The sequence below is a fragment of the Carcharhinus amblyrhynchos genome, chromosome 3 (assembly GCF_965287045.1).
Source record: "Carcharhinus amblyrhynchos chromosome 3, sCarAmb.v2.hapA, whole genome shotgun sequence".
In the NCBI taxonomy this organism is placed as follows: Eukaryota; Metazoa; Chordata; class Chondrichthyes; order Carcharhiniformes; family Carcharhinidae; genus Carcharhinus; species Carcharhinus amblyrhynchos.
Genome location: NC_137326.1, coordinates 56531066 through 56555598, shown reverse-complemented (window position 1 = coordinate 56555598; position 24533 = coordinate 56531066). Strand labels below are relative to the sequence as shown.

Here is a 24533-nt window from a genome sequence, read left to right as displayed (position 1 = left end):
GACCGAGTTGCCTCCTGCTATGCTGTAGCCAGTCTGTGAATATGCCATACATCTTCCTGTCGGAAGACAAGGCTGTTATCCCTTTCTTACTTTCCAATATGTTATGTGGTGACGCCATTTCAAAATGCATTTTCCTTCCAGACCATCAGTGGGGGTGAGAGGAGAAACAAGATACTGATCTTTTCACCTTTCTAAATTGGCACTTGTGTTGAAGAATCTGTAAATCTAACTCTGCATATAAGGAGCAACAGGATGAGTGATGAATCACTGAGAGGGAAGTTGGGGAAGCCACTCTGAAGCTTGGTTGAAAGGATGGGCTTTAAGAGGGATTTTCAAGAAGGACAGAGAGAGATGAAGTGGTGTAAGGTCTTAGGGAGGGAATTCCAGAATGTAGGGCCATGGTAGCTAAAGGCTGTACCACCTACGGCAAAACACTGAGTGTGGAGGTAGGGGAAGGAGTTGGGGGAGTGATGGGATATAACAGGTCTGCAGGGTCATAAAGCTGGAGGGTGGTTACAGAGATAAGAAGGTGCAGGATTTAGTGCAGGACAGGATGCAGGTAGATAAATACTGGGTAAGTTGCAGATTTAAAAGAACAAAGGATTGGAAGTGGGGAACAGCAGTGCTGGAGAAATCGATTGGTGAGAAATACAGGGATAGGGTTTGAGCCAATGGCCGTAATGAAGGGCCAAAACCACTGGGACATGGACACGATGGTGATAGGTAAGAGGGTGGGATTTCCCATGCATCCTGTGATGTATTTTGTGATGTGGAGGCAGCCTGCCGTCGGTCAATGTAGCCAATGTATAATAGAGTTTCCCATCATATGCACCCACTGTTGCCAGGAAACCCACAGCAGCAGGTTCATCGTCAGCAGAACTGGAAGATCCCGCTGCTGGGAACAGTCAGGAAAATTGTGGCCAGAGTGTTAGGTTGGAGATTAAAGGCCTGAATGGAGCAGGATGTCTCAGTTAATTCAGCCTAGTCCAAGCTGATTAAACATTTGACGAGGGCGATGGAGTCAGGGCAAGATTTATGGCCAGGAATTTATTTGGAGCTAGTTCTGCTCCATCAGTGCAGCTTAGCTGGAATGTAAGTAAACCCCTGGTTATGGGTTTTCACGGATAACCAATAAAGACTCAGTGACGAAGTGGGAATGAAACTGAAGAAATCCCAGCTGGGACAAAAAAAACCATGGCTTCCATCCTTCTGATGTTCATCTGGAGGTCTGTTAGTTGGCATCCTGTGCAAGTTAACTCAGGTACCTGGGCTAAGGTTCACTACTAACCTGCCTGGCCCAGCTTATTGCTATGGCATCACTGAACCAGAAGCCACGGTGGCATGGTGGTTAGCACCGCTGCCCCACAAGCCAGAGACCCGGGTTCAATTCCGGGTTTGGGTCACTGTGTGCACGTTCTCCCTGCGACTGCATGGGTTTCCTCCGGTTTCTTCCCACGGTCCGAAAGACTGTGTTGTTTAAGTGCATTGGCCATGCTAAGTTCTCCCTTAAGGTACCCGAACAGATGCCGGAGTGTGGCAACTAGGGGATTTTCACAGTAACTTCGTTGCAGTGTTACTGTAAGCCTTACCTGTGACACTAATAAATAAACTGTAAAATCGTTACAGTAGTTCCTTTATCAATTTTAAATTGAGATCAGGAGTGGAATAAACAGTTGCAGAAACATTGGATTAGCAAAGTGAAATCAATCTGTCCATTATCCAAGGTACAGGAGGAACAGATTCTCTCATTCCATTCACCCCTCTAATCCTCAATCAAATCTGCCAGGAGTGAAAGGCTGGCACCTACATCATGGCTTTCACCTCCACAGTGTATCCAGAACACATCGCAATCAATGAAATACATCCTGGAGTGCAGTCACTGCTGTCATGTAGGAAATACAGCAACCACTCTGCGCACAGCAAGCTCCCACAACCAGCAGTAAAATAAATGATCAGGTTATCTGTTTTTGGTTGACTGATAAATATCAGGCGGGAAATTTACCAGCTCAGAGAAGCCAGGGTTTAACATCTCATCTTGAAATCTAACATCTCAACAAACACGGCACTCCCTAAGGCAATGCATGAAATACCCTGAGCCTTTGGGTTAAGGGCAATGCAATAAAAGTACAAATTGATTCATTCATCTACAGGAGCAGGCATTCCTCACATCTTTTCCCTCTTGTGGGATGCGGGTGTCACTTGCAAGACCAGAATTTATTGCCCTTCCTTAATTGCCCCTTGAACTGAGGGCATTTGCTCAGCCATTTCAGAGGGCAGTTAAGAGTCAATCACATTATTGTGGATCTGGAGTCACAGTAGGCCAGACCAGGTAAGGATGGCAGATTTCAAAGAAGAACAAAGAACAAAGAACAACACAGCACGGGAAACAGGCCCTTTGACCCAACGAGCCCGCGCCGCCATTTTAACATTGTGCCTTTCCTCTTCCACCCTTGACCCATGTCTATGCTTATGGCACCCCACGTTGGAAACCAGATTGAGGGGAGAATAATTTAGGGACAATTTGTTACACCAATCAGCCTAAGAGCACATCTTTGGGGTGTGGGAGGAAACCGGAGCACCCGGAGGAAACCCACGCAACCACAGGGAGAATGCGCAAACTCCCACAGACACAGGCCCAAATCCATGTGTCTGCACAGCTAGCAGTGATAGTCACCGAGCTGTCGTGGTGCCCATCTGCTGGTCCAGTTTTAAGCATACACAAATGACGCGAAGTACTAGGCCACTCTCGAAACATCCAAGAGCAGCCCACGCACGACCCACCGCGTGTACGCCCCTCGTTTGACAACAAGGTGGACCAATGCACCTGTGGGGTAAAAGAGAAAAACTTCCTTCGTTTCCTAAAGGACATGAGTGAAGCAGATACATTTTTAAGACAATTGATAATTACTGAGGTTAGTTTTCAATTCCAGATTTATTAATGTTGATGGAAGCAACTGGGGGGGTGGGATTTAAACCCAAGTCCTCAGACTATTAGCCTGAGGTCTCTGGATTACCAGACTAATGACATTACCATTACTCCAACTTCTCCCAGCTCTATACATCTGGAATGAGGATGGCAAGATTCTACTCACAGCTGATGGTAATTCCAAGCTCGACCCCTCTCTTCTTGGGCAGTTTCACATGGAAGGTTCCACTACTGGGAATAACAGATTCTGCAGAAGAGAAACACAGGCAAAAGAAGCCACATAAGGTGCCCAGATTTTTTAGCCAATGAAACCAAAGTGTCTACAGTGAATGTACTCTGTACTTGACTTAGTTTGACTCCCCAGAATTGATGACTTGGGAAAACAAAATAATGCTGGAAATCTGAAATAAAAACAGAAAATGCTGGAAATACTCAGCAAGTCAGGCAATACCTGTAGAGAGAGAAAATCTGTGTTAATTTTAGTTTGTCAACCTGAAATATTAACTCTTTCTCTCCCCACAGATGTTGCCAGATCTGCCGAGTATTTTTAGTGTTTATTTTGTGAATATTTAACACATTGGTATAACATTCTTGTGCCCACTAGTTTAACACAGCTTCTTTACTTTAACCAGTTAATTCTTTATTCTTTCATGGGATGTGGGTGTCGCTGGCTGCGCCAACATTTGCTGCCCATCCCTAATTACCCTTGAACTGAGTGGCTTGCTAGGCCATTTCAGAGGGCCAGTAAATGTCAACCACATTGCTGTGGGTCTGGAGCCACATGTAAGCCAGACCAGGTAAGGACAGCAGATTCCCTTCTCCAAAGGACATTAGTGAGCCAGCTGGTTATTTAGAACAATCGATGATAGTTTCATGGTCATCATTATCAAGACAAGCTTTATATTTCAGATTGATTCCTTCCCTAAAATACTGTTATGGAAAATTACCATCCAGTATATTAAATGTTCAAATACTGAGACCTCAGACAGCAATTGCTGAGTTTTTTTAAACTATGTGTTTATGCATCCAGCAAATGGAATCTAGAATCATGGAACTAATTGTAGAATCTTGCAGTGGAGGAGAGGGCCATTCGGCCCATTGTCTGTTCTTTAAGGGCAGTCCATTCGCTCCCCTTCCCCCTGTCATTTTCCCTACACCCTGCTAACATTTCTTATTTAGAATCAATTCCCTCCATCAGTTATGATTCAATATGCTTCCACCACCATTGGAAGGTGGAAACAATTTCTCTTCCTCCTGTCTCCCCCTTTAGTTCAATTGCCCAATTTTATTGAAATCTCTTCCCTCAGGTCACTGACTCTCCTGTCAGTGAAGACTCTATCCAGGCAGAGTGGTGATCCAGCACTTATTGCTGAGGCTCACACATGAAGAAAAGCCAGTTGGGTTCAGTGCCAGGGAGAGTTGCCAGCTAAGCATATGGCAGCACTGTTTAAGAGTAGGGAAGCCAACTTACCAGGATCGCCCTGGAATCTCCAATATGAAAGGCATTGCTTCCACCAAACAAGCAGGAAAACCAGCAGGACCATTAAATTAAAAATCATGGTTTTATTTACAACAGTTTCTTTGAACAGTTTTATTTTATTTAGCTTTATTCATTCATGGGACATGGGCATAGCTGGCTAGGCCAGCGTTTACTGCCCATTCTTAGTTGTCCTAGAGAAGGATTAGCTTACATTTTAGATATAAAGAATTGGAGATGGAGAAAGAAGGGAGTTTGACCAGATGGGATGGTCAGAGGGAAGTGGCCATGTGATCTCCAAGGATCAGTCCAATCAGATTTGGTGACCACACTCTAGAGAACACACAAATTAGGAAAAGGAGAAGCCCATTCAACCCCTCGGGCTGCTCCCCATTCAGTAAGATCATGGGTGGTCTGATTGTGGCCTCAAATCCACATTCCTACTGACCAATACCCATTGAAAGGAGGAGTTATTGGGAAACACAGAGCATTGGAAAGTGGCTCCTTTGCTGATGAATCGCATGTCAGATGTGACCTGTTCTGTGGCTGGATGAGTAGTTAGCAGGGCCAGTGTTCTCAGGTCCTGTCTATTCATCTCAGCTTCTCAGCAGACAAGGGATGCTGGAGGGAGAGGTACACAGTGTCCGAGAGCGACAGGACTCGCCCGCTGAACAAACCGTCAGCAAGGCCTGCACTCGACCTCTCAACATAAACTGAGGAACAGTGAGATCATCCAGCGTAGACATGATGGGCCAAATGGCCTCCTTTTGCACCGTAACAATTGTGTAATTCCATGATGATCTATATATAGGTCCAACAAGGAATATGGAACATTTAAATGGAGGGCCGGTGTACCAGAGGCAAACCTCCATTCTCAACCTCTCTGTGTTCAAGCTGCTTTCTGTTTCCATTGTTTAAGACCTGATGTGGGGTATGCCAAGCTCTAAGCCTGAAAAGCTGTCACATGCTCCAGGCACAGGAAGCTCTGGGATCCCATTAGCTGTGGATAGATTAGGTTGCTGATATCAAATGATCTCTGAGGCAGGATTTATCTGACTAATGAACCCACAGACTGAGGGACAGCTCCTTTCCAAATGCCTCAAACAGGGTACAGGACAGGTCTGGCTCATCTGGGCTAAGTGGGTTTGATTGCCAGGATTCACTAGCGTGATGTATAACCCATGACGTAGACACCTTGCACCCAAAGGCTTCAAGTCTCGCATTCATACTAGATTTGACTTCAACTAAAAACTCTCCTGCACTGTTTGCATATTGCCAGTAACAGTCTCTGGCCTTCTTTGTAACTCCTCAATAGTCAGTGCTAGTCACAGCGTATCAGCCATGTTAACTCTCAGCTTAAAGTCTGACAACACCAGGTTTTAGTCCAACCTATTTATTTGATAATATTCTCACTAGCTTTCGAGGGGACAGCCTCTTCGTCAGGTGAATGGAGAGTTCTGGCCTCAGACAGAGCATATAAAGCACAGACAGTTTAGAGATTACTGATTAAAATGCGAATCCTTACACCTAACCTGCTGTTCAAGACCTGAAGTGGCTGACAATGTGAGTGGTAGGAGCACTGATCACAGTTTAAAGAGATGTGTATTGTCTCCAGACAGTACAGTAAGTGAGGTTTTGCAAACCCAGGCAAGTCACGGGGGTTACAGATAGTGCGACATGAACCCAAGATCCCTGTTGAGACCGTCCTCATGTGTGCGGAACTTGGCTATCAGTCTCTGCTCAGCGACTCTGCGCTGTCGTGTGTTGTGAAGGCCGCCTTGGAGAATGCTTACCCGAAGGTCAGAGGCTGAATGCCCGTGACCACTGAAGTGTTCGCCAACAGGAAGGGAACAGTCTTGCCTGGTGACTGTCGAGCGATGTTCATTCATCCGTTGTCGTAGCGTCTGCATGGTCTCCCCAATGTACCATGCTTCAGGACATCCTTTCTTGCAACGTATCAGGTAGACAATGTTGGCCGAGTTGCAAGAGTATTTACCATGTACCTGGTGGATGGTATTCTCACGTGTGATGATGGTGGACACCATCATCACACGTGAGAATACCATCCACCAGGTACATGGTAAATACTCTTGCAACTCGGCCAACATTGTCTACCTGATACGTTGCAAGAAAGGATGTCCTGAAGCATGGTACATTGGGGAGACCATGCAGACGCTACGACAACGGATGAATGAACATCGCTCGACAGTCACCAGGCAAGACTGTTCCCTTCCTGTTGGCGAACACTTCAGTGGTCACGGGCATTCAGCCTCTGACCTTCGGGTAAGCATTCTCCAAGGCGGCCTTCACGACACACGACAGCGCAGAGTCGCTGAACAGAGACTGATAGCCAAGTTCCGCACACATGAGGACGGTCTCAACAGGGATCTTGGGTTCATGTCGCACTATCTGTAACCCCCGTGACTTGCCTGGGTTTGCAAAACCTCACTTACTGTACTGTCTGGAGACAATACACATCTCTGTAACCTGTGATCAGTGCTCCTTCCACTCACATTATCAGCCACTTCAGGTCTTGAACAGCAGGTTAGGTGTAAGGATTCGCATTCTAATCAGTAATCTCTAAACTATCTGTGCTTTATATGCTCTGTCTGAGGCCAGAACTCTCCATTCACCTGACGAAGAGGCTGTCCCCTCGAAAGCTAGTGAGAATATTATCAAATAAATAGGTTGGACTAAAACCTGGTGTTGTCAGACTTTTTACTGTGTTTACGCCAGTCCAACGCCGGCATACCCACATCATAACTCTCAGCTTGACAGGAATTCCACTCAGTTATTTATTTTACTGCTCTGGATCTCACAGGCAGGTTTCAAACACTCCTCCAAATTGCAACCTACCTGCCACATCGAATTCTATCTCCAGGGTAACTTTGTTTGAGAGAGCTGCATCTCGCAACAGTTGGTTGGCCTCCTCAAGGGTCCCATCCTCGGTTGGCATGCCGTTGATGGAAAGTACTCGGTCACCCACCTGCACAAGTCCACATCTGGACCCAGAAAGTGCCAGTCAAAAATTTTGAGGGGGAGGAAAATGATAAAAGAAGAAAGAAAAATGTTACCTGCGGCCATGGGAACCAGGCCTATAGCCTTCTGCTTAGATACCACATACAGAGGGATCAAATCCTTTGCTCGATCAGCATTTATATAGTGCCATTCATGACTTCAGGATGACAAAAATTATTCTACAGCCAATGAAACACTTTTCAGGTAACATCACAGTTGTAATGTAGGAAACTTATCAGACAGCAAGATCCCACAAAGCAATGAAACAAATAACCAGATAAATTACTTAATTGCTGTTTGTTTGAAGGATAAATATTGGCCGAGACAGCAGGAAGAACGCCTTTGTTCTTCTACAGATGGTGCCATGGGGCCAAGCTCATCCCTAAGTTGCCCAAACTTGAGGGGCCTGCTAGTCCACTTCAGAGGGCATTTATATGCCAACCATATTGGTGAGGCTGGCTATAGGCTAGACTGAGTAAGGATGGTGGGTTTCCTTCCCTTAAGGAGCTGCATCAACCAGTTGGGGATGGTGACAACCTGGCAGTTTCATGATTACTTTTACTGATCGCAACTCCTCCTTTACAGATTTGTTTTAACTGAAATCAAATTCTTAAACTGAAATGGTGGGATTTGAACTCACGCTCTCAGGATTAATAGTCCAGGTCTCTGGATTACTAAAGAAAGAAGAAAAACTTGCATTTATATAGCTTCTTTTACAATCTCAAGTTGTGTCAGAGGGTTTTATAGACGACTAAGTACATTTTTCTTTGAAGTGTCATTATTATTATAATGGAGGAGATGTGACAGTGAAACTGCACAGCAAGATCCCTACTAAGATCAGTGTGATAATTGTCAGATATGCTGTTTTAAAGGTGTTGCTGAAGTATAAATATTGGTCAGCTCTCTTTCAATGTGTTGCCTCTATGTTTCCTCTAATTTTTCTTTCTTGCAGACTACCTGTGGTTTTCTTTTTTGGCATTGCATGGTCCCTTTAAGATTGCTACATATAGCCAAGTATGTGCATGTCTTAAAGAGAACACTGGCTTTTTGCTGCACGGTGGCATCGCATCTAACTCGTTGTGTGGCTGTGCACCCTTGCAACTTTGAAGAAACATTGGTGTAATGGCCTTCTTTACACCCTCTTGTGAGTTCAATTAAGGTTCAGGTTAAAGATGGCACCTCAGTAGTGCAGCGTTCCCTCTGTATTGTACTGGGAGTGTCAGCCTAGTTACTATGCTCTGGTCCCTTTAATCACTCACAAGTATTGGCACGCTGAACCAACACAGTCAGATTTCTAAACAGATGACAAGGCTTGATCCTCCAATGTGATGTGACATCAAGTCTTTCATTTCGTGCTTGGGATTTCAATCTGCTACCACCATTTGTGATGGATGGATTGAGTGTGTCATATAGTTGCAAACTGATTCTAAGTACTGACACTGTATGGTCCCTTCAATGCCAGGTAGCAATTTGACTCAAGCGCCAAGTGAATCATAATGGAAAATATACAGGCATTTAATTATAATAATTAACACAACTAACTAATTACTGAGCAAATTGTTGTACCTTATTTACTCAATAGTATTTCATTTCAATGGAATTTCTCTGTCACTGAGCTGGCAACCAAGGCTTGAACAGCAACTGGCGAAACACAAAATATTCTGTCACATCAGCACCTTTTCCCCAGATGGGTTTGATGCTGCATCTTCCAGTCCCCTCTCAACTTTCCTATTTCCGTGTCCTCCTCCTTCAGCCTGACAATCCCCTGAGATACTTGCACTCCTCCAATTCGGCTGTCTGGAGAATCCCTGTATTTTAATCACTTCATCACTGGTGGCTGTGTCTTCAGCATCCTGGGCCCTGAGTGCTGGGATTCTGTTTCTAAACCTCTCTACTTCTTCCTCTGTCTCTAAGACATTCCTCACTGAGCCAGCTTTTAGCCACCTGTCCTAATAATTCCTCATGTGTGTCAGTGTCACATTTTGCTAGGCAATGCTGCCGTCATGAAACTCCTTGGGGAAATATTATTACACCCACATTATATAAATGCAAGCTGTTTTTTATTGTTTCTTTCTGTTATTAGCCGTTGACGGGTAATAATGTCAGGATGCCTTCTAACCTTTCAGCTGGACTGTCTGGATCAATAAAGCGTATGAGTGGTGGAGACGAGAGGGGTTCAGTGGCAAAGATGCCTCCCTGAAGCTGCAATCCAAATCCGTTCAGCGGATCACCTTTCAGGAAGATTTCCGTTGTCTCTGTGTGCACGATCTGCCCTCCTGGGCCTATCGTACTCGAGGTTAGTGACACTGGAGAGTAAAAAGAGCAGAATGAATCATCAGTCAGACTAGTGCTTGGTATAGTAAGTACAACTGTTCTTCAGCAGCATCCCTGTTGATACCTTATGTAGTGGACTGAGCAGAAATGTGCCCAAGAACCCCTCAACTGCTGAGCCCCTCACCCGCTTACTCCCCAAAATTCTTTTATCTTCCCCTCACCTTCTCCCATCCTCGCACCATCAATATCCCAGAGTTTATAGTCTGTGAACTGAGGCCCATGCACATCTCTGCTGAGTGCTTTAGGTGATGGGGATCCAATTGATCCCTGGATTACGCTATTAGTATTGGTAATTAATTAAACATACTGAAGGGGTACTGCACTGTCGGAGATGCCGTTCTATGAATGAGGCATTAAACTGATATTTAATTTGTCCTCTCAAATAAGCCTTAAGAATTCCAAGTCTACTATTTCAAAGGACACCAACAGAACTTCAGGCAGTATATAGCACAGTGGTTAGCATTGCTGCCTCACAGCGCCAGGGACCCGGGTTCAATCCTGGCCTCAGGTCACTGTCTGTATGGAGTTTGCACATTCTCCCCGTATTTGCGTGGATTTCCTTCAGGTTTTCTGGTTTCCTCCCATGGTCCAAAGGTGTGTGGGCTAGGTTGCTTGACCATGCTAAATTGCCTTAGTGTCCCTAGGGGATTAGCGAGTAAATACATGGGGTTACAGGATGAGGCCTGGGTGAGATGCCGGAGAGTTGGTATAGACTTGATGGGACAAATGGCCTCCTTCTCCATTGTAGGGATCTATGATTATTCTTCTTGGTGTCTTAGCTTGCCTGTGTCAATCACACTAACATCATTAAGCTGATTCATGCTGTTGTAAGATCTTGTATGATGCTACTATACCTTTTAAGAATTTTTTTAAAAAATTACATTTTCTGCAGTTTGTCGGCCAGCCTTTTGTTTGTTGTGGCACTGGCTGCCTGCTTAGAAGTTCTTTTATTGCTGCTTAAATGGTTTAAATGGGGTTTTGTTTATTTTTATTCTGAGTCCAGTGGGCTTCCTGGAAGGTATGCCCTTTTGAATTGTTAGGGGAAGAATGATTCTCAGGTCAGGTGACAAGAGTTCTTACTCTCAATTTAGGCTGCTGGCTGCTGTTTCAGTTAGAAGTGTTTTACTTCAGGCTGGATATAGTGTTTGGTCTCTCTCTCTCCCTGGTGTTTTGGGAAGTTGTTCTGACTTAATGCTTGTGTGTGTGTGTGTGTGTGAAGAAAGCTGCAGAATCCAATGGTTCTTTTAATTTTCCTTATTTGTAATTAGTAAAAGTTGTTGCTAATGTTCCTATGTTAACTGTATTCTTAAGTAAACTTTGTTTGATAAAAGCTCCCTACTGAGTCATTCGAATCATACCTGAAATGAAATATCTCATGTTTACTCTAGCTGTAATGACTTTAATCAGGCAATTGAGGTGGGCCTGTTAGAATATGAATCCGCCACTCACCACCGCCCACCCCCCCCCCCCCAACACCACCGATTAAGGGCCTGATTGATGGGCCAATCAGGGAGCCTCTTTCTTTGTATTTAACCAGGAGTGTCAGCTCCTCTGGGACTCCTCCTGCAGGCTGCTAATTGAAAAACACTCTGTATGCTGCTGTCAGACTTGTAAATAAAGGGATTTTGGTGAAGGGACTTTTGCTTCTGAGAACTTATTACACTATCTAAATTCAAGTTGCAAAACATATCATCCAGGCAGACTTCACAAAATACTTTGGAGTTTCTGACTTGAATTATAATTCTTGCAATGTACAAGTTGGCTGTTTCATTTTTACCACGTTACAACACTGGCTACACTTCTGGAGTATTTAATCTTAGACTAAACATGTTATGGTACTGGTAATTTATGGGTTAAAAAGGTTTATCAAATAGCAGTCACTAAAATTCATTCCTTCCCTCCCACTGAACAAAATCTTCAAAGGAACTCTTGATATGGTTACTCTGTAAAGAAATAGAGAATGATGATTAGCTTTAATTTATGCCTCTTGTTGATTTAATTTTGTACTAATGATATCAATGGTGGAGAACAGTCAAGTGAAGCTGACAGTCAAACTAAAACCCAATTTAATTGACAACATCCCTGATGCCTTTCATATTTAATGAGGACCTACGGAGGTTAGTTGAGCACTCACTCAGTGCTGGGCTCAGTGACTCCTTCCCAATCAGGATCCTAATGATGGTAATAAGCCTTTCCAATCAAATGTGTTCAACAGGAAGGTTGTTAAAATTAATCATAATCATTACATAATTCAGTGACAAAATGTGAATGCTCAATGAGTTTTATATCATACGTTTAAACAAATGGAGCTTTCCTATTTACATTGCTTCGAAAGGCTGTTAAAGTTCCAAAGACACTCCTCCAGGAAGTTTGCTAAGTAACCTGACCAGCATTCCTAAAGCCAGCAGAAATAGGAGCTTAACTAGTCATTCATCTCATTGAGGGATGGGGCATTACTGACACTTGGTAAATTTGTGATTTTTCCCATTGAATCATCGAACGTTCAAAAACAATTCACATGTCAAGCCCTCCGAGACATTTTGCCTTGATGAGTTGCTGAATAAACGTTATGCATTTCAATAATAAGTTGTCAAATCGTCTCAGTTAGAAATATAGACACAAAAGGATCTTGGCCCCTCTAGTTAAACTTCAATTGTCCTCCAAGGCTGAATCCTCTTGTTCTGTTTATCTGGTCCAAAAGAAACAACTGATCACATAAACCTATATCCCTTAAATGTTAAAAACAGCAATCATGTCACCTCTCAACCTTCTCTTTGACAGTCAGAATATGGCCAATTTACTTAATCACTCCTCATAAGTGCAGCTCATCAGTTAAGACAGTCAATGAGGGTGAATTATACACAGCTTTGGTTTGGTGAAGGGAGCTTCTGAACAGTAGAGTGCATTCCTGCTGAATCTAGCTGCAACTGGAATAGTTTCTTTTCCTTACTCACATCCTGCATCTACCATTTGGTTAGCCATTACTATCCTTTCAAAGTCCTTTGTCCTCTCAGTCAGACGTAGCTTTGCATTCCTGTTTTGGGGGGTGTAATGAGTTAAAACAATGCTCACGTTGTGATAAAAAATAATGCTTGGCAAAACATCCTTTGGCTTTTCCACAGAGAAAGTGGCTTCATTTTTATGCCTGCTGTGACTGAACTGGCAGATTCCTCTGATAAGTAGGTGGCGCTCCTCCAGATCAGGAGGGTTCAAAATCAGAGCCCCTCATCTGGATCTCACTGCTGTGTTGAATGGGTGCCGCACTGTTGGAAGTGATGTGCTTTGGATGAGATTGGTACAATATTGGTGGAGACAAAAGATCCCATAAGCACTATTTTAAAAAGAAATGGAGAATTTTTGTATGCATTAACAACATTTCCGTCTCTATAACAGATTAATTGGTGATTTTGGATTGTGGGTTCTTGCTGTATGGAAATTGGTTGCTACATTTGCTTACAAAATATGAATACTAATGCCTCATTGTCTAATTCATTGGTCATGTAGCTCCTTGCACATCCTGAAGACGTCACGAGGTCTCATCTAAATGCAAGTTGGTTATTTCACCTTGAGTGAGTGCAAAATATTGGAACAATAAAACCATGAATGAAAGGGCAACTCAAAACAAGTATATTTTTGTCAATTAAAGAAAGAATGGCATGACTTTAATGCTGTTTGCATCCTCAGGATTTCCAAAAACTAACAAAAGTCTTTTGAAGTGTAATCGCTGTGGTAAGAAACGAGGAAGCTAATTTGTACACACCAGAACTCCACATACAGCATTGAAACAACAACACATAATGTCAAGGCAATCTCTTTTATCAGTGTTGGTTGAGGGATAAATATGGATTAGGACACCAAGGAGAATTTCCTTGCCCTCCTCTGAAATAGTACAATGGGATCTTTCATATCCAGCTGAAAAGGAAAACAGGGCCTCGTTTTGATATTTCATCTAAACGACAGCATCTCTAACGGTACAGCACTCCCTCAACACTGGGCTGCAGTGGCATTAAATTACTCAAGCATTTGTAGCAATATGTAATTCCAGCCCTCCTACTGAGTTCAATACGATCAAATCACTGGCTGACAAAATGCCCTCCTCTTATCTGACATCAGCTGCAATAGAATTGAGTTTTAGGCTTTTTCATCTCAAAGTAATTGCTAGTTTCATAGAGCACAATGTCGTAACTACAGAGCATGTTCACGTAAGCAGAGCCTGCAGGACAACATTCATTTCATGAATGGTAATAGGATACCCTGGATTAAATTTTCCATTATTAAACTGCTAAAACCTTCCCAATTAATTGGGCTAGCATCACAGTATCTAATATTGAATCTGTCAGCTACTAAAACAAAACAAACTGTCCAGCTGACATTCTTGAATTCCCACAGCGAGCACCATTTTACACTATTGGCAAAAGTAAGTCTGCTCTCCCACATCAGCACCTCTTTGTACTAGTTGTTGTGAGGCACTGACTCTTCACTTTCTACCCTCTTGCTGTTCCCAGCTAACCTCATTTTATGAAGACACAGGTTGGAGTGAGAATTCATGAGCCCTCATATGTTTTATTGGGATATATCTCTTCCTTTAAAGGATGAAAATTCCAATTTGCTGGTGTTGGCTCTTCCTTTGTACAAACAATGATATCTTAGCAATAAGAAGAACTTGCAATTGTATGGAGCTTTTCACAACCTCAGGATACCCAAAAGGATTTCATAGTCAATGCTGTCCTAGCCTCTGTTTTAATGCAGCCAGTTTGCTCATCAGAAGGTCACAGGAAGTGTCCAGATTGCCTGTTTTAATCTTTGACTGAGAGGTGAAAATTGGCCCAGGAAACCAGAACAGTTCCTTGGCATTTCTTCAAGAGACTGGCAATGGGATATTTTACATTCTCAAGAGGGAAGACAGGGGCCAGAGCTCTCCCATCCTGAACTGGACCTGGAATTTTCCCGTCCCACCTGTGAGAATTCCCGTAGTGGGTTGGAACCGGAAAATCCTGCTCTGGGATGGAATGGACGTGAAATAGCAAGGAATGTGTTGTTGGCGACCCAGGTTGGGGATTGCACGGTATATGGAATTGATTGGATGTGTTGATGTCGAATAACAGAATCATAGAAATCCTACAGTGCAGAAAGAGGCCCTTCGGCCCATTGAGTCTGCACCGACCACAATCCCATCCAGGTCCTACCCCCATTTCCCTACATATTTACTCGCTAACCCCTCAAACCTACACATCTCAAGACACTAAGGGACAATTTTAGCATGGCCAATCAACCTAACCCTCACGTCTTTGGACTCTGGGAGGAAGCCTGAGCACCCAGAGGAAACCCACGCAGACACGAGGAAAATGTGCAAACTCCACACAGACAGTGACCCAAGCCGGGAATCGAACCCAGTCCCTGGAGCTGTGAAGCAGCAGTGCTAACCACTGTGCTAGTGTGCCGCCCTCCACCGTGCTATTGGGGATGTCACTGGGGAACTCATTAAGAGCTCAGATTCTGACATTCCGAGTATTCAGTGAGGGTGTGTAGCCGTTAAGACTCATTGAAGCTGACCCAGATCCAGACTGGTGGGAACAGGGAAAGCGCTGAAATGGCTCAATTTAATACAAAACAGTAAAAATTTGGATAGAAAAGTATTGAGCAGCGAGAGGTTGGGCTGGGCTAATCAAAGGTCCTTTCGGTGGAAATGGACAATCTGGTGGCCAAAAAATCTCACCTAGCACCTCTGACAACACTGTGCCCCCTCAGTACTGCTCTGAGGAATTCACTTAGATCTATTTGAGTCTCTGAAATTGGGATTCAGACCCACATGCCTTTAGTTCACAGTTAATTCAGAGGCCAGGCCATATCAACAGGGCGAGGATAAAAAATCCAAATATCAAATAGATAAAGGACAGAACTGTCCAGCTGCTCCACCTCACCGGTGCTGCCAGCAAGGATGGAGAATTTGGTGCTCAGCCACAACTCCATTCACTGCAGCGGGGCTGGAGAATCCCAGCTGCGGGTGAAGTCAGAGAATCTGGCCCCAAGAGGATTCTGCCAATCTTCCGCAATCTCAATAGTCCATCAGGAAAACAATCATGGGGGAACTTTAGTAAAGACTTGAGTAGGGATGGTTCTAATGGAGAAGATCCGAGACAAGAATGGAATTCTCCAGCCCCAAAACTGTCGAACATCATTGTAGGCAGAACGGGAAAATCTGGAGAATTGTTGGAAGTCAATAGCTCTTTGAATTTTCCTGTCCCTCCACGGTAATGCCTGCTGGAAAATTCTGGCCATGAGTTCAGATCCCATCTTGTCAGCAGGGCATTAAATTTATTTAATTAAATAAGTCTAGAATAAAATCTAGTCTCAGTAATGGTGACAATGAAACTGCTGGATTTTTTGCACCTGGTTCACTGATATCCTTTAGGAAAGGAAATCTGCCATCCTTATGTGTTCTGGCTCATATGTGACTCACAGCAATGTGGTGGATTCTATCTGTCCTCCCAAATGGCCTAACAGGTTATTTAGTTCTATCAAAACTGCTACGTGATGCTACAATAAGACTAAAATGCACCTGGATTATGTGGCATTGATTGGATAAGACAATGGCACATCCAGCCCGAACAGCCCTGCGAAGTCCTCGTTACTAACATCTAGGGGCTTGTACCAGAATTGGGAGAGCTGTTTCACAGACTAGTCAAACAACAGCCTGAGACAGTCACACTGACCAAGTCATGTGTCAATGTCCCAGAAGCAGCCATCACCATCACTAGGTGTGTACTATATCATAGATAGAACAGAACCACCTGTCCACCGCGCAGCATTCGGTACTCCTCCATATTGTACGACACTTGGAAGAAACACTGAGGGCGACACAAAGTGGGCTCAAGACATTGAGACTCACGTGAACTCTTATATTCTTTCCTTCGCATCCTCCGCCTCATCATGGTTGCTCGTGGGCTCATGGGGAGTACATTCCGCGAGAGGGTGTTTGTGTTCTGGGAACTGAAACCCGACGTGCCGGAGGAGGGAGGAGAACAGCTGACTGGGACCAGAGCTGTTGGAGAAAGAGTCAGAGAGAAGTGTGGATCAGCTCATAATAATAGAGGGAGTCGTGAAGAGTCAGTTAGACTTTGTGAATGGCTGAACATGGTTACATATACTGTGCAATCGTTTGGCACTGAGTAAAGCTGCCAACCCTCCAGGATTGGGCTAATCTGCAGAAGTTAAAGATTAAACACTGGGGCACACTGGGAGCAAAAATCATCAAGATATTAGCAGCTTGTTTTTCTATTTTAGTTATAAAAATATTGGGGATGGGTAACAAAACCCATTTGACTGACAGTCCAGAATTAAGTTGAGCAGTCTGCTCATTTCCCAATTGCCATAGGAAGGGCATCAAATGTTGGACATCAAATCATAGGCTGGTTACAGTATGGAAGAAGGCTATTTGGCCCATCATATTTATGCTGCTCCCTGTTAGAGGCACTCACCAAGCCTCATTCCCCCACCTTTTCCCCTCTGCGCTGCTAATTGTTTTCTCTTGGGGTCCAGTTCCCTTCCGGAAGCCACAATTCATCTGCCCACAACAGACTTTCAGGGACAGTGCATTCTGTGAAATCCAATAATTGTGTGTTGAAGAAAGAATGAGCTTGAAGCCAGCCTATACTTGAAGACAGACTTATTTCTCAGCCTGCAGAGTAAGCCAGGCAGTGCCGGGGGTAATGCCCAGGTATGATCCTCTTCCATCTGAGAACTGCACTCGCACAAACTACCCAGGGTGGTCTGCTCACCACGTACATGCCTTGAGAGATCAGTCAAGGTTGATGCCATTCTGCCCTGATGCCAAGGGCATGGATTTTCTGATGGGAGATTGGGAGGGGCTGATTCAGAAATGCAAGCCTGATAATGAGATGCTAATACATTCAAATGATGTTCCTGATAATCACTATTGGGAAACCTGACAGGGAGAGGGGATAATTGCATCACGCAATTTGGGAATTCTGGTGAAAGTTTCTGCTCCTCTTCTCAAATCCACCCATCTACAGATACTTCCAATTCCCCACAACACCCAGTGTGAACACGTACTCATCCTCTCATATTGAAGCCTGAATACTTTCCCAGGACAGCTGCTCTTATTACCAACCTAAAGCACACACCCTATTTTAGCACAATTCCAACATTAACACATTCCATTCGCTCACTGCACTTGTCAGGCAACTAATAGCAGGGCATATAAGAGGCAGGCTTTTGGGAGCTGAAGTCACCTGATGAAACCTCTCCCCACTCCGCTGGACCTCAGATTTCCACCCCTCCCAATCACAGCCCGCCCACCCAACTGCACCACCTGATCATGGCACATCCCTGTCCCCCCCTCTCTGGCCGATTGCTGCCCATGTCTCCCACTATCGCCCCCCCCCAACAGCGCTCCCCCCCCCACCGTCGTTCGCCACCCCTGCAATTCCCAATTGCAGAGTGCACAGATGCAGCCTCCCTTTATCCCCTCTCCATCTCCTTCAGGCCCCACCCACTCCCATTAGGCCCTGCCTGGTGGCATTGCCCAGTGTCTGGTAGGCAGTACTAGAGTGCTGACGGGCAGTGCCAGGCTGGTGTTGCCAGAGTTCCAGGTTGGCAGTGCCAAGGTGGCACTGCCCAAGTGACACTGTCCCCCTTTCCTTCCCCTGAACATGTGGAGGCTTCAATAGCCTCTGGTTCCACTAGCAAGGCCATCATGGCAGGTCCCTGTTGCTGGGTATCACATGTGATCCTCACTGGTGGGGACCTCCACTAGTGAGGCCATTAAGGCTAGCGAGCAAAGACAACTCCATCCTGGTTCATTTTCCATGGTAATGGCTTGACCAATCAGAGCTTAATTTTCCAATCAAATAGCATCCCTTTCCTTATGCAGTGTAACTTGTTCTTCCCTTTGAAATTTAGTATTCTTGGCTAAAGGTTTCCAGTTGTTCCCACCAGCACGACTGGAAGATTCCTGGTCGGAAGGGTGCAATCAATGGAAAAACCTATTGACAGTGGTGGGACTGGAAGATCCTGCCACCGGCCAATGGCTAGTCACCTCCATTGCTGGAAAACATACTGCTGGAGGTTCAGAAATTCCTCACCCTTGTGTCTTAACTGATGAGTGCAAGATGAAAAGCTTCAACATCATGAACGTATTGCCTAATACATAGTGAAAGAGTGGCAATGTTGGCATGGAAAACCTATTGTCTGGCTTCAAATCAAAGCACTGCCGGAAAATGATGGGATTTAGTTGGACAATTATTGATTGATTCGGGAAGGAACATCCAATCTCTACTCCTAGGACTGCATGCAACACCCCAAGCCCTGACAATTTGACCTTAAATCCCAGGTATCGTAATCCAACTTATTCTTATATCTCTTATTCACTGGTCTACCCTGCTTGAGTGGTGGGACAGTGGGCAATTCACATCATAAGCTTCACCCTTTTACTGGCCAGTACATTCCTGTGAATTAGTTTGTGAGAAAGCTTTCTCCTCTAAAGTGTGGACTGAAGGGATTTTTGGGGAATAGTTAGTGTGAAGAAGGCTCGCAATATTTTGTAAAAGTGGACAGAGACTATCCCCCTCTATCCAAGGCTTTGTTCCCATCCAAGTATGTTCACTGTTGACCTTCTCTGTGATATCAGAGAGTAGTTGTCCTTGATACTATTTCTTTGTACGTTTCTCACTCCCATACTTCAAACCTGGTCTTGACCTTTCTTGATTTGCTTTGATTTTCTTGATTTCCAGTTGTTGTGGGGAGAGGGCGATAGAGTGGTAATGTCACTGGACTAGTAATCCGGACACCCAGCGACACAGGTTCAAATGCCCTCCCCACACATCAACTAGTGGAATTTATCAAAAATTAATAAAAATCTGGAATTGAAAGCTAGTCACAGCAACGGTGACCATAAAACTATTGAAATTATCACCAATTGTTGTAGAAACCCATCTGGTTCACGAATGTCCTTTAGGGAAGGAAATCTGTCATTCTCACCCAGTCTGGCCTACATGTGACTCCAGAGCCACAGCAATGTGGTTGACTCTTAACTGCCCTCTGAAATGGCCGGACAAATCACTCAGTTTAAGGGCAATCAGTGATGGGCAATAAATGCTGGCCTTGCCAGCAATGCCCACATCCCAGGAAAGAAGATATAAAAAAACAAAAATTTAGGAAGCATTTCCATCAATGACAATAAGTGTTCCTTCTGGTGTGTGTGTATAAGTCACTATTATGCTTCTACCTGTTATAATTGTACTCTTTTTATCTGGTGTGTACAATAATTTAATCTTCACTTTACTGAGCACAATCATGGATTGACGTTTACATTTGCTCCAACAGTTCAAGAGAAAATAGTTTTGTGCAATGACTTGTCCTATTCTGCACTCTCACCAAGTATATAATTTTAACTCATGAAGTGGCATCTGCTGCAAGGAATCTGGGCCACCTCCCCTGAGTAAAAAAGCATATTTTGTTTAATATTCCAAGGGTCTGCGTTTTGCTTAATACTCCAAAGGTAAGCCATTTTTAGTTCATACTCCTTAAATACACTGATGCAGGAAATGCCTTGTTAACACATTGGTAACATTGCTCAAGCGTATCTGTATCTCTGTAGCATTAAAGTTATCTTGGCAAAACAGACACTGCGTGAACAGGTAGGAATTTAGGCTGGACTCTACTACTCCAGACAAAACTAGATATCCAGCTTTAATCAAGTCAGGCACTTTACTGTTGACCCAGCATATCAGGGCCACAATGAAGAGTCACACAGCCTACAAGTGTAGAGGGTAATTGTCCAATCCCAGCTATTTTGCCCCGTCATGGAGCCAAGCAGGTTCCAAGCACTTTTCCAATAGGGAAGACAACAATTGTAATCAGAATTACTGCAGCTGGACTTTGAATATTCCTCATACTTGGTGTTGACAGATGTGATGGGTTAAAAGTCCCTTTGCACATCCACTTGGTGAGGGAGCAGTGCTGAGTACCATGAAACTAGGAGAAAGGGAATGGGGAGAGTAAATTAACAGGCTTGCTTGTAATGGAAAAATTCATTCCAAGGGAGTGGATGTTCTTGGAGCAGATGTTGAAGGAGTTCCCGAGGTTGACCGTAACTTTGGACAGGTAAGCTAAGTTACTGTACATTTGCAGTAGTCCGAGTTGGATAGAGGGGTTGCTGCACTCCAGGTGGGTGTCTTGCAGTGCCCTGGGTGGTAGGTGTGGCAGTAGTTGACGCAGGGGTCCCAGCAATGATGGTGGTCACTCTTCTGAACCTTAACTGTCCATTGGCCAGTGGGAGATTGAGGGGAAATGGAAAAGAGAAACAAGAGGGAAAAAAATGAATAAAACTCAATTCTTCCAAAGTGACACTGCACCACTTAAAATAAAACACTACCAGAATCTTGGGGTTGGCCAATTGGTGCCAAACTCAATGACAGAACATGTATGAGACCAACCTTGAGGTTAGGCAGCTCTATAATGAACTGATCTTTTATTTCTTTAACTTTAACGAATTGGCACAAAAATAATGATACTACCATCTAACTTAGTTTAGCACTCAGATCTTATTTTAGTAAGAAGCCTGCTATCCTTTCAGAATCCAGTAATGGGCCAAATCTTGTGTCTGTATTAATTTACTCACTATGGAAATATCAGAGCTTCCACTGAAACATTCAGCACTTTGATCTCCCAGTACTATAACAACCATGGAAATTCAACAGGCATAATACACCTTTCCTAAAGCCTGGCCTTATTCTGGTGAAACATGCTTCAGGTGTTTGCTTTATAATTCACTAATAATTTCTATCCTTTTAATGCGGCAGGTTACCAATCCTATAACTCTAAGGATTATTATTAAATACCTGGAGATCAACACATGCTGGGAGCAAGTTACCAGCTGAATTGAATTGAGAAGTTCTAGAGGCTTATACATGGATGTGAATAAATAAAGCTATGGACTGGAATCTAATTGAGCAGATCAGATAATTTATATATAGTGTAACAAGTAGCTGGGGGTGAGTTACAGGCTGGAATCTGACCTAGAGTTTTGGGTAGTTTATATGTATATATCTAAATATATCCCAGGAGTGAGGTCCTGATTGGAATCCAATCTAGGAGTTGGATGATTTACATACAGAGTAGCTGCTACTTGGGTGCCAGTTACAAACTGCAATCTAAACTGCAGTATGAATCCCTCGGGATTCGATGGGGTTCACATGTAGAGTAACAGATACATAGGAGTGAAGCGGCGAGGTGACACAGTGGTTAGCACTGCTAACTTGCAGTATGAGGGATTCGGGTTTGATTCCAGCTTTGGGTAACTGTGTGGAGTTTGCACATTTTCCCCTTGTCTGCGTGACTGTCTCCTATAGTCTAAAGACGTGTAGGTTAGGTGGTAAGTGGGTGGGGTTGTGAGATAAGGCAGGAGTTTGGACCTGGGTAAGATGCTCTTTTGGAGAGTCAGTGCAGACTCAGTGGGCTGAATGACCAATGGCCTCCTTCTCCACTGTAGGGATTCTACAGTTACAGACTGGATCCCAGTTGAGGGGTTGGGGTGATTCCTGTACAGGAGAAGTTACAGGCAGGTATCCAGGATGGCATGTGGCACAGTGGTTAGCACTGCTGTCTCACAGTGCCAAGGACCTAGGCTCAATTCCCGGCTTGGATCACTGTCTATGCGAACTCTGCATGTTGTCTTCATGTCTTCATGTTTCTTCTGGGTGCTCTGATTTCCTCTCACAGTCTGAAAGACATGCTGATTAGGTGCGTTGGCCACGCTAAATTCTCCTTCAGTGTACCCGGACAGGTACTGGAATGTGGCGACTAGGGGATGTTCACAGTAACTTCATTGCAGTGTTAATGTAAGCTTACTTGTGACAATAATAAATAAGCTTAAACTTTATCAAAGACTTTGGATGCTTTGTACGTAGAGTTCTGGATTCCTCGGAATAGATTTTATCTAACTGAGGAATCAGGATAATTTACATATCAGATTGTTTCCTTAAGACCGGAGAAGGCAGAGGGAGACCTGATTGAGGTGTATAAGATTACGAGGGGTACGGACAGGGTGAGTAGGGAGCACTGTTCCCCTTAGATGAGGGATCAGTCACGAGCTGGCATTGTTTTAGGGCAAGGGGCAGATCATAGAATCGCAGAATTTTACAGTGCAAAGGAGGCCATTTGGCCCATCAGTCTGCACTGACCACAATCCCACCCAGGCCCTATCCCCATAACCCCATTCCCTACCCTAGCTAGTCCCCCTGACACTCGGGGGCAGTTTTATATGGCCAATCCACCTTACCTGCACATCTTTGGACTGTGGGAGGAAACTGGAGCGCCCGGAGGAATGTGCAGACTCCACACAGACAGTGACCTAAGCTTGGAATCGAACCCGGGTCCCTGGCACTGTGAAGCAGCAGCAGCACTAACCACTGTGTCACCGTGCCACACGTTTCAGAGAGGATCTGAGAAAAAAGAAATCACTCAGAGGGTGATGAGAACCTGGAATGCACTGCCTGGATAGGTACTGGAGGCTGGAAACCTTACAACCTTTAAAATATATTGAGATAAGCTCTTGAAATATCATAACATTCAAGGATATTGGACAAGTGCAGGAAAATGGGATGAGCACACCTTCAGTGGTAGTTACTGTTGGTGCTGAATTGACGGGCTGAAGGCCTTTTCTGCATGGTATATCTCCATAACTCTATGAACACTACCTATCTGGGAGTGAGTTACAGACTGAAGTCTGATCAAGGGGTCTGGACCATTTAAGTATTGGTGACACTTGTTATTTGACCAATAATGAATTTCTGGGGGTTCCCCACATTGACAGGAGTCTGGTTTGGAAGGTTTGTGTTTTCGCTGAATGTCCATCCCAGTAAGTTCATCACTTGGTCATCAGGACTGCTGCATTTCTTTCATTCGGTCACTTGTTTCCATTGTCTAAAATGTTTTATCTGAACAATCATAAAACACCCAATGCTGATCACTGCTGCTGAACTAAAGCTGAACAGGACATTAGAACATTCCCTCAGAGCAGTAAACATGCAAGAAATTACATTTCAAAATTGATTTCAGTTTCATTTTCCATAATCATTCCTGAAGTTATCAAAAAAAATCAATGTAAGTGCATGAGAATGATGTATCTGATGTTTACTCTGCCCAGGAGCATTTACAAAATGGAGAGTTTATTTGCTTGTTTGTTTTTGACTTTCTGTTTGTAATATAATAACCTTTCACATAGAACTCTCCAGATGATACAATCTATTTGTTTCATTTCAGTATACTGTCCTCACTGCTTCCAATGTCCTCGTGCAGCTCAGACAATCACCTACATTGGACAAATAGCACCAAGTGTTTGCCATAACCATAAGTGCCAAACACAAAGATGTTATTTAAACTGCAGTGAACACGCACAGTTCTTCAGGCAGCTCAGTCTTTATGGATCTATAATGGCTGTATCCAATTAACACGTCACATCACAACATAAACAAAACCATCAAGGCATTTATGGAACCAAGGCATTGGCCAGGGCATTTTCGCTCGCTTGCTCCACTGCTCGGGAACCCACCATACGGGGTTACCTTGGGCAGAACTGGAAGACCTTGCCAGTGGGACAGGAAGGCCCTGCCAGTGGGGAGGGCTGAAAAACCCTGACCATTGCAGCAGAGGTTAACCTGGTCTCACGGTAGGCGTAACAGATACTTGAATTAAGCTAGCCTGAAATCCCCAATTCTCGATTTCCTCCCCTAGTTAACAGCGAGTGAAGAATCTGGA

General features: G+C 44.2%; 1 protein-coding gene across 6 annotated transcripts in view; it reads right to left on the bottom strand.

The window, feature by feature from the left end:
- grip2b (glutamate receptor interacting protein 2b) overlaps window positions 1–24533 on the bottom strand; it is a 357455-nt gene that overhangs the window by 43310 nt on the left and 289612 nt on the right. For 5 of the 6 annotated variants that reach the window (XM_080184152.1, XM_080184180.1, XM_080184188.1 and 2 more), the window contains exons 10-14: window positions 20899–21033; window positions 16645–16797; window positions 9541–9727; window positions 7260–7405; window positions 3093–3173 (exon numbers count right to left, since the gene is read on the bottom strand). In XM_080184152.1, the coding sequence (XP_080040278.1) occupies window positions 3093–3173; window positions 7260–7405; window positions 9541–9727; window positions 16645–16797; window positions 20899–21033 (702 nt within the window). The remainder of the gene's footprint in view (window positions 1–3092; window positions 3174–7259; window positions 7406–9540; window positions 9728–16644; window positions 16798–20898; window positions 21034–24533) is intronic. The other variant, XM_080184175.1, reaches the window with a different exon arrangement.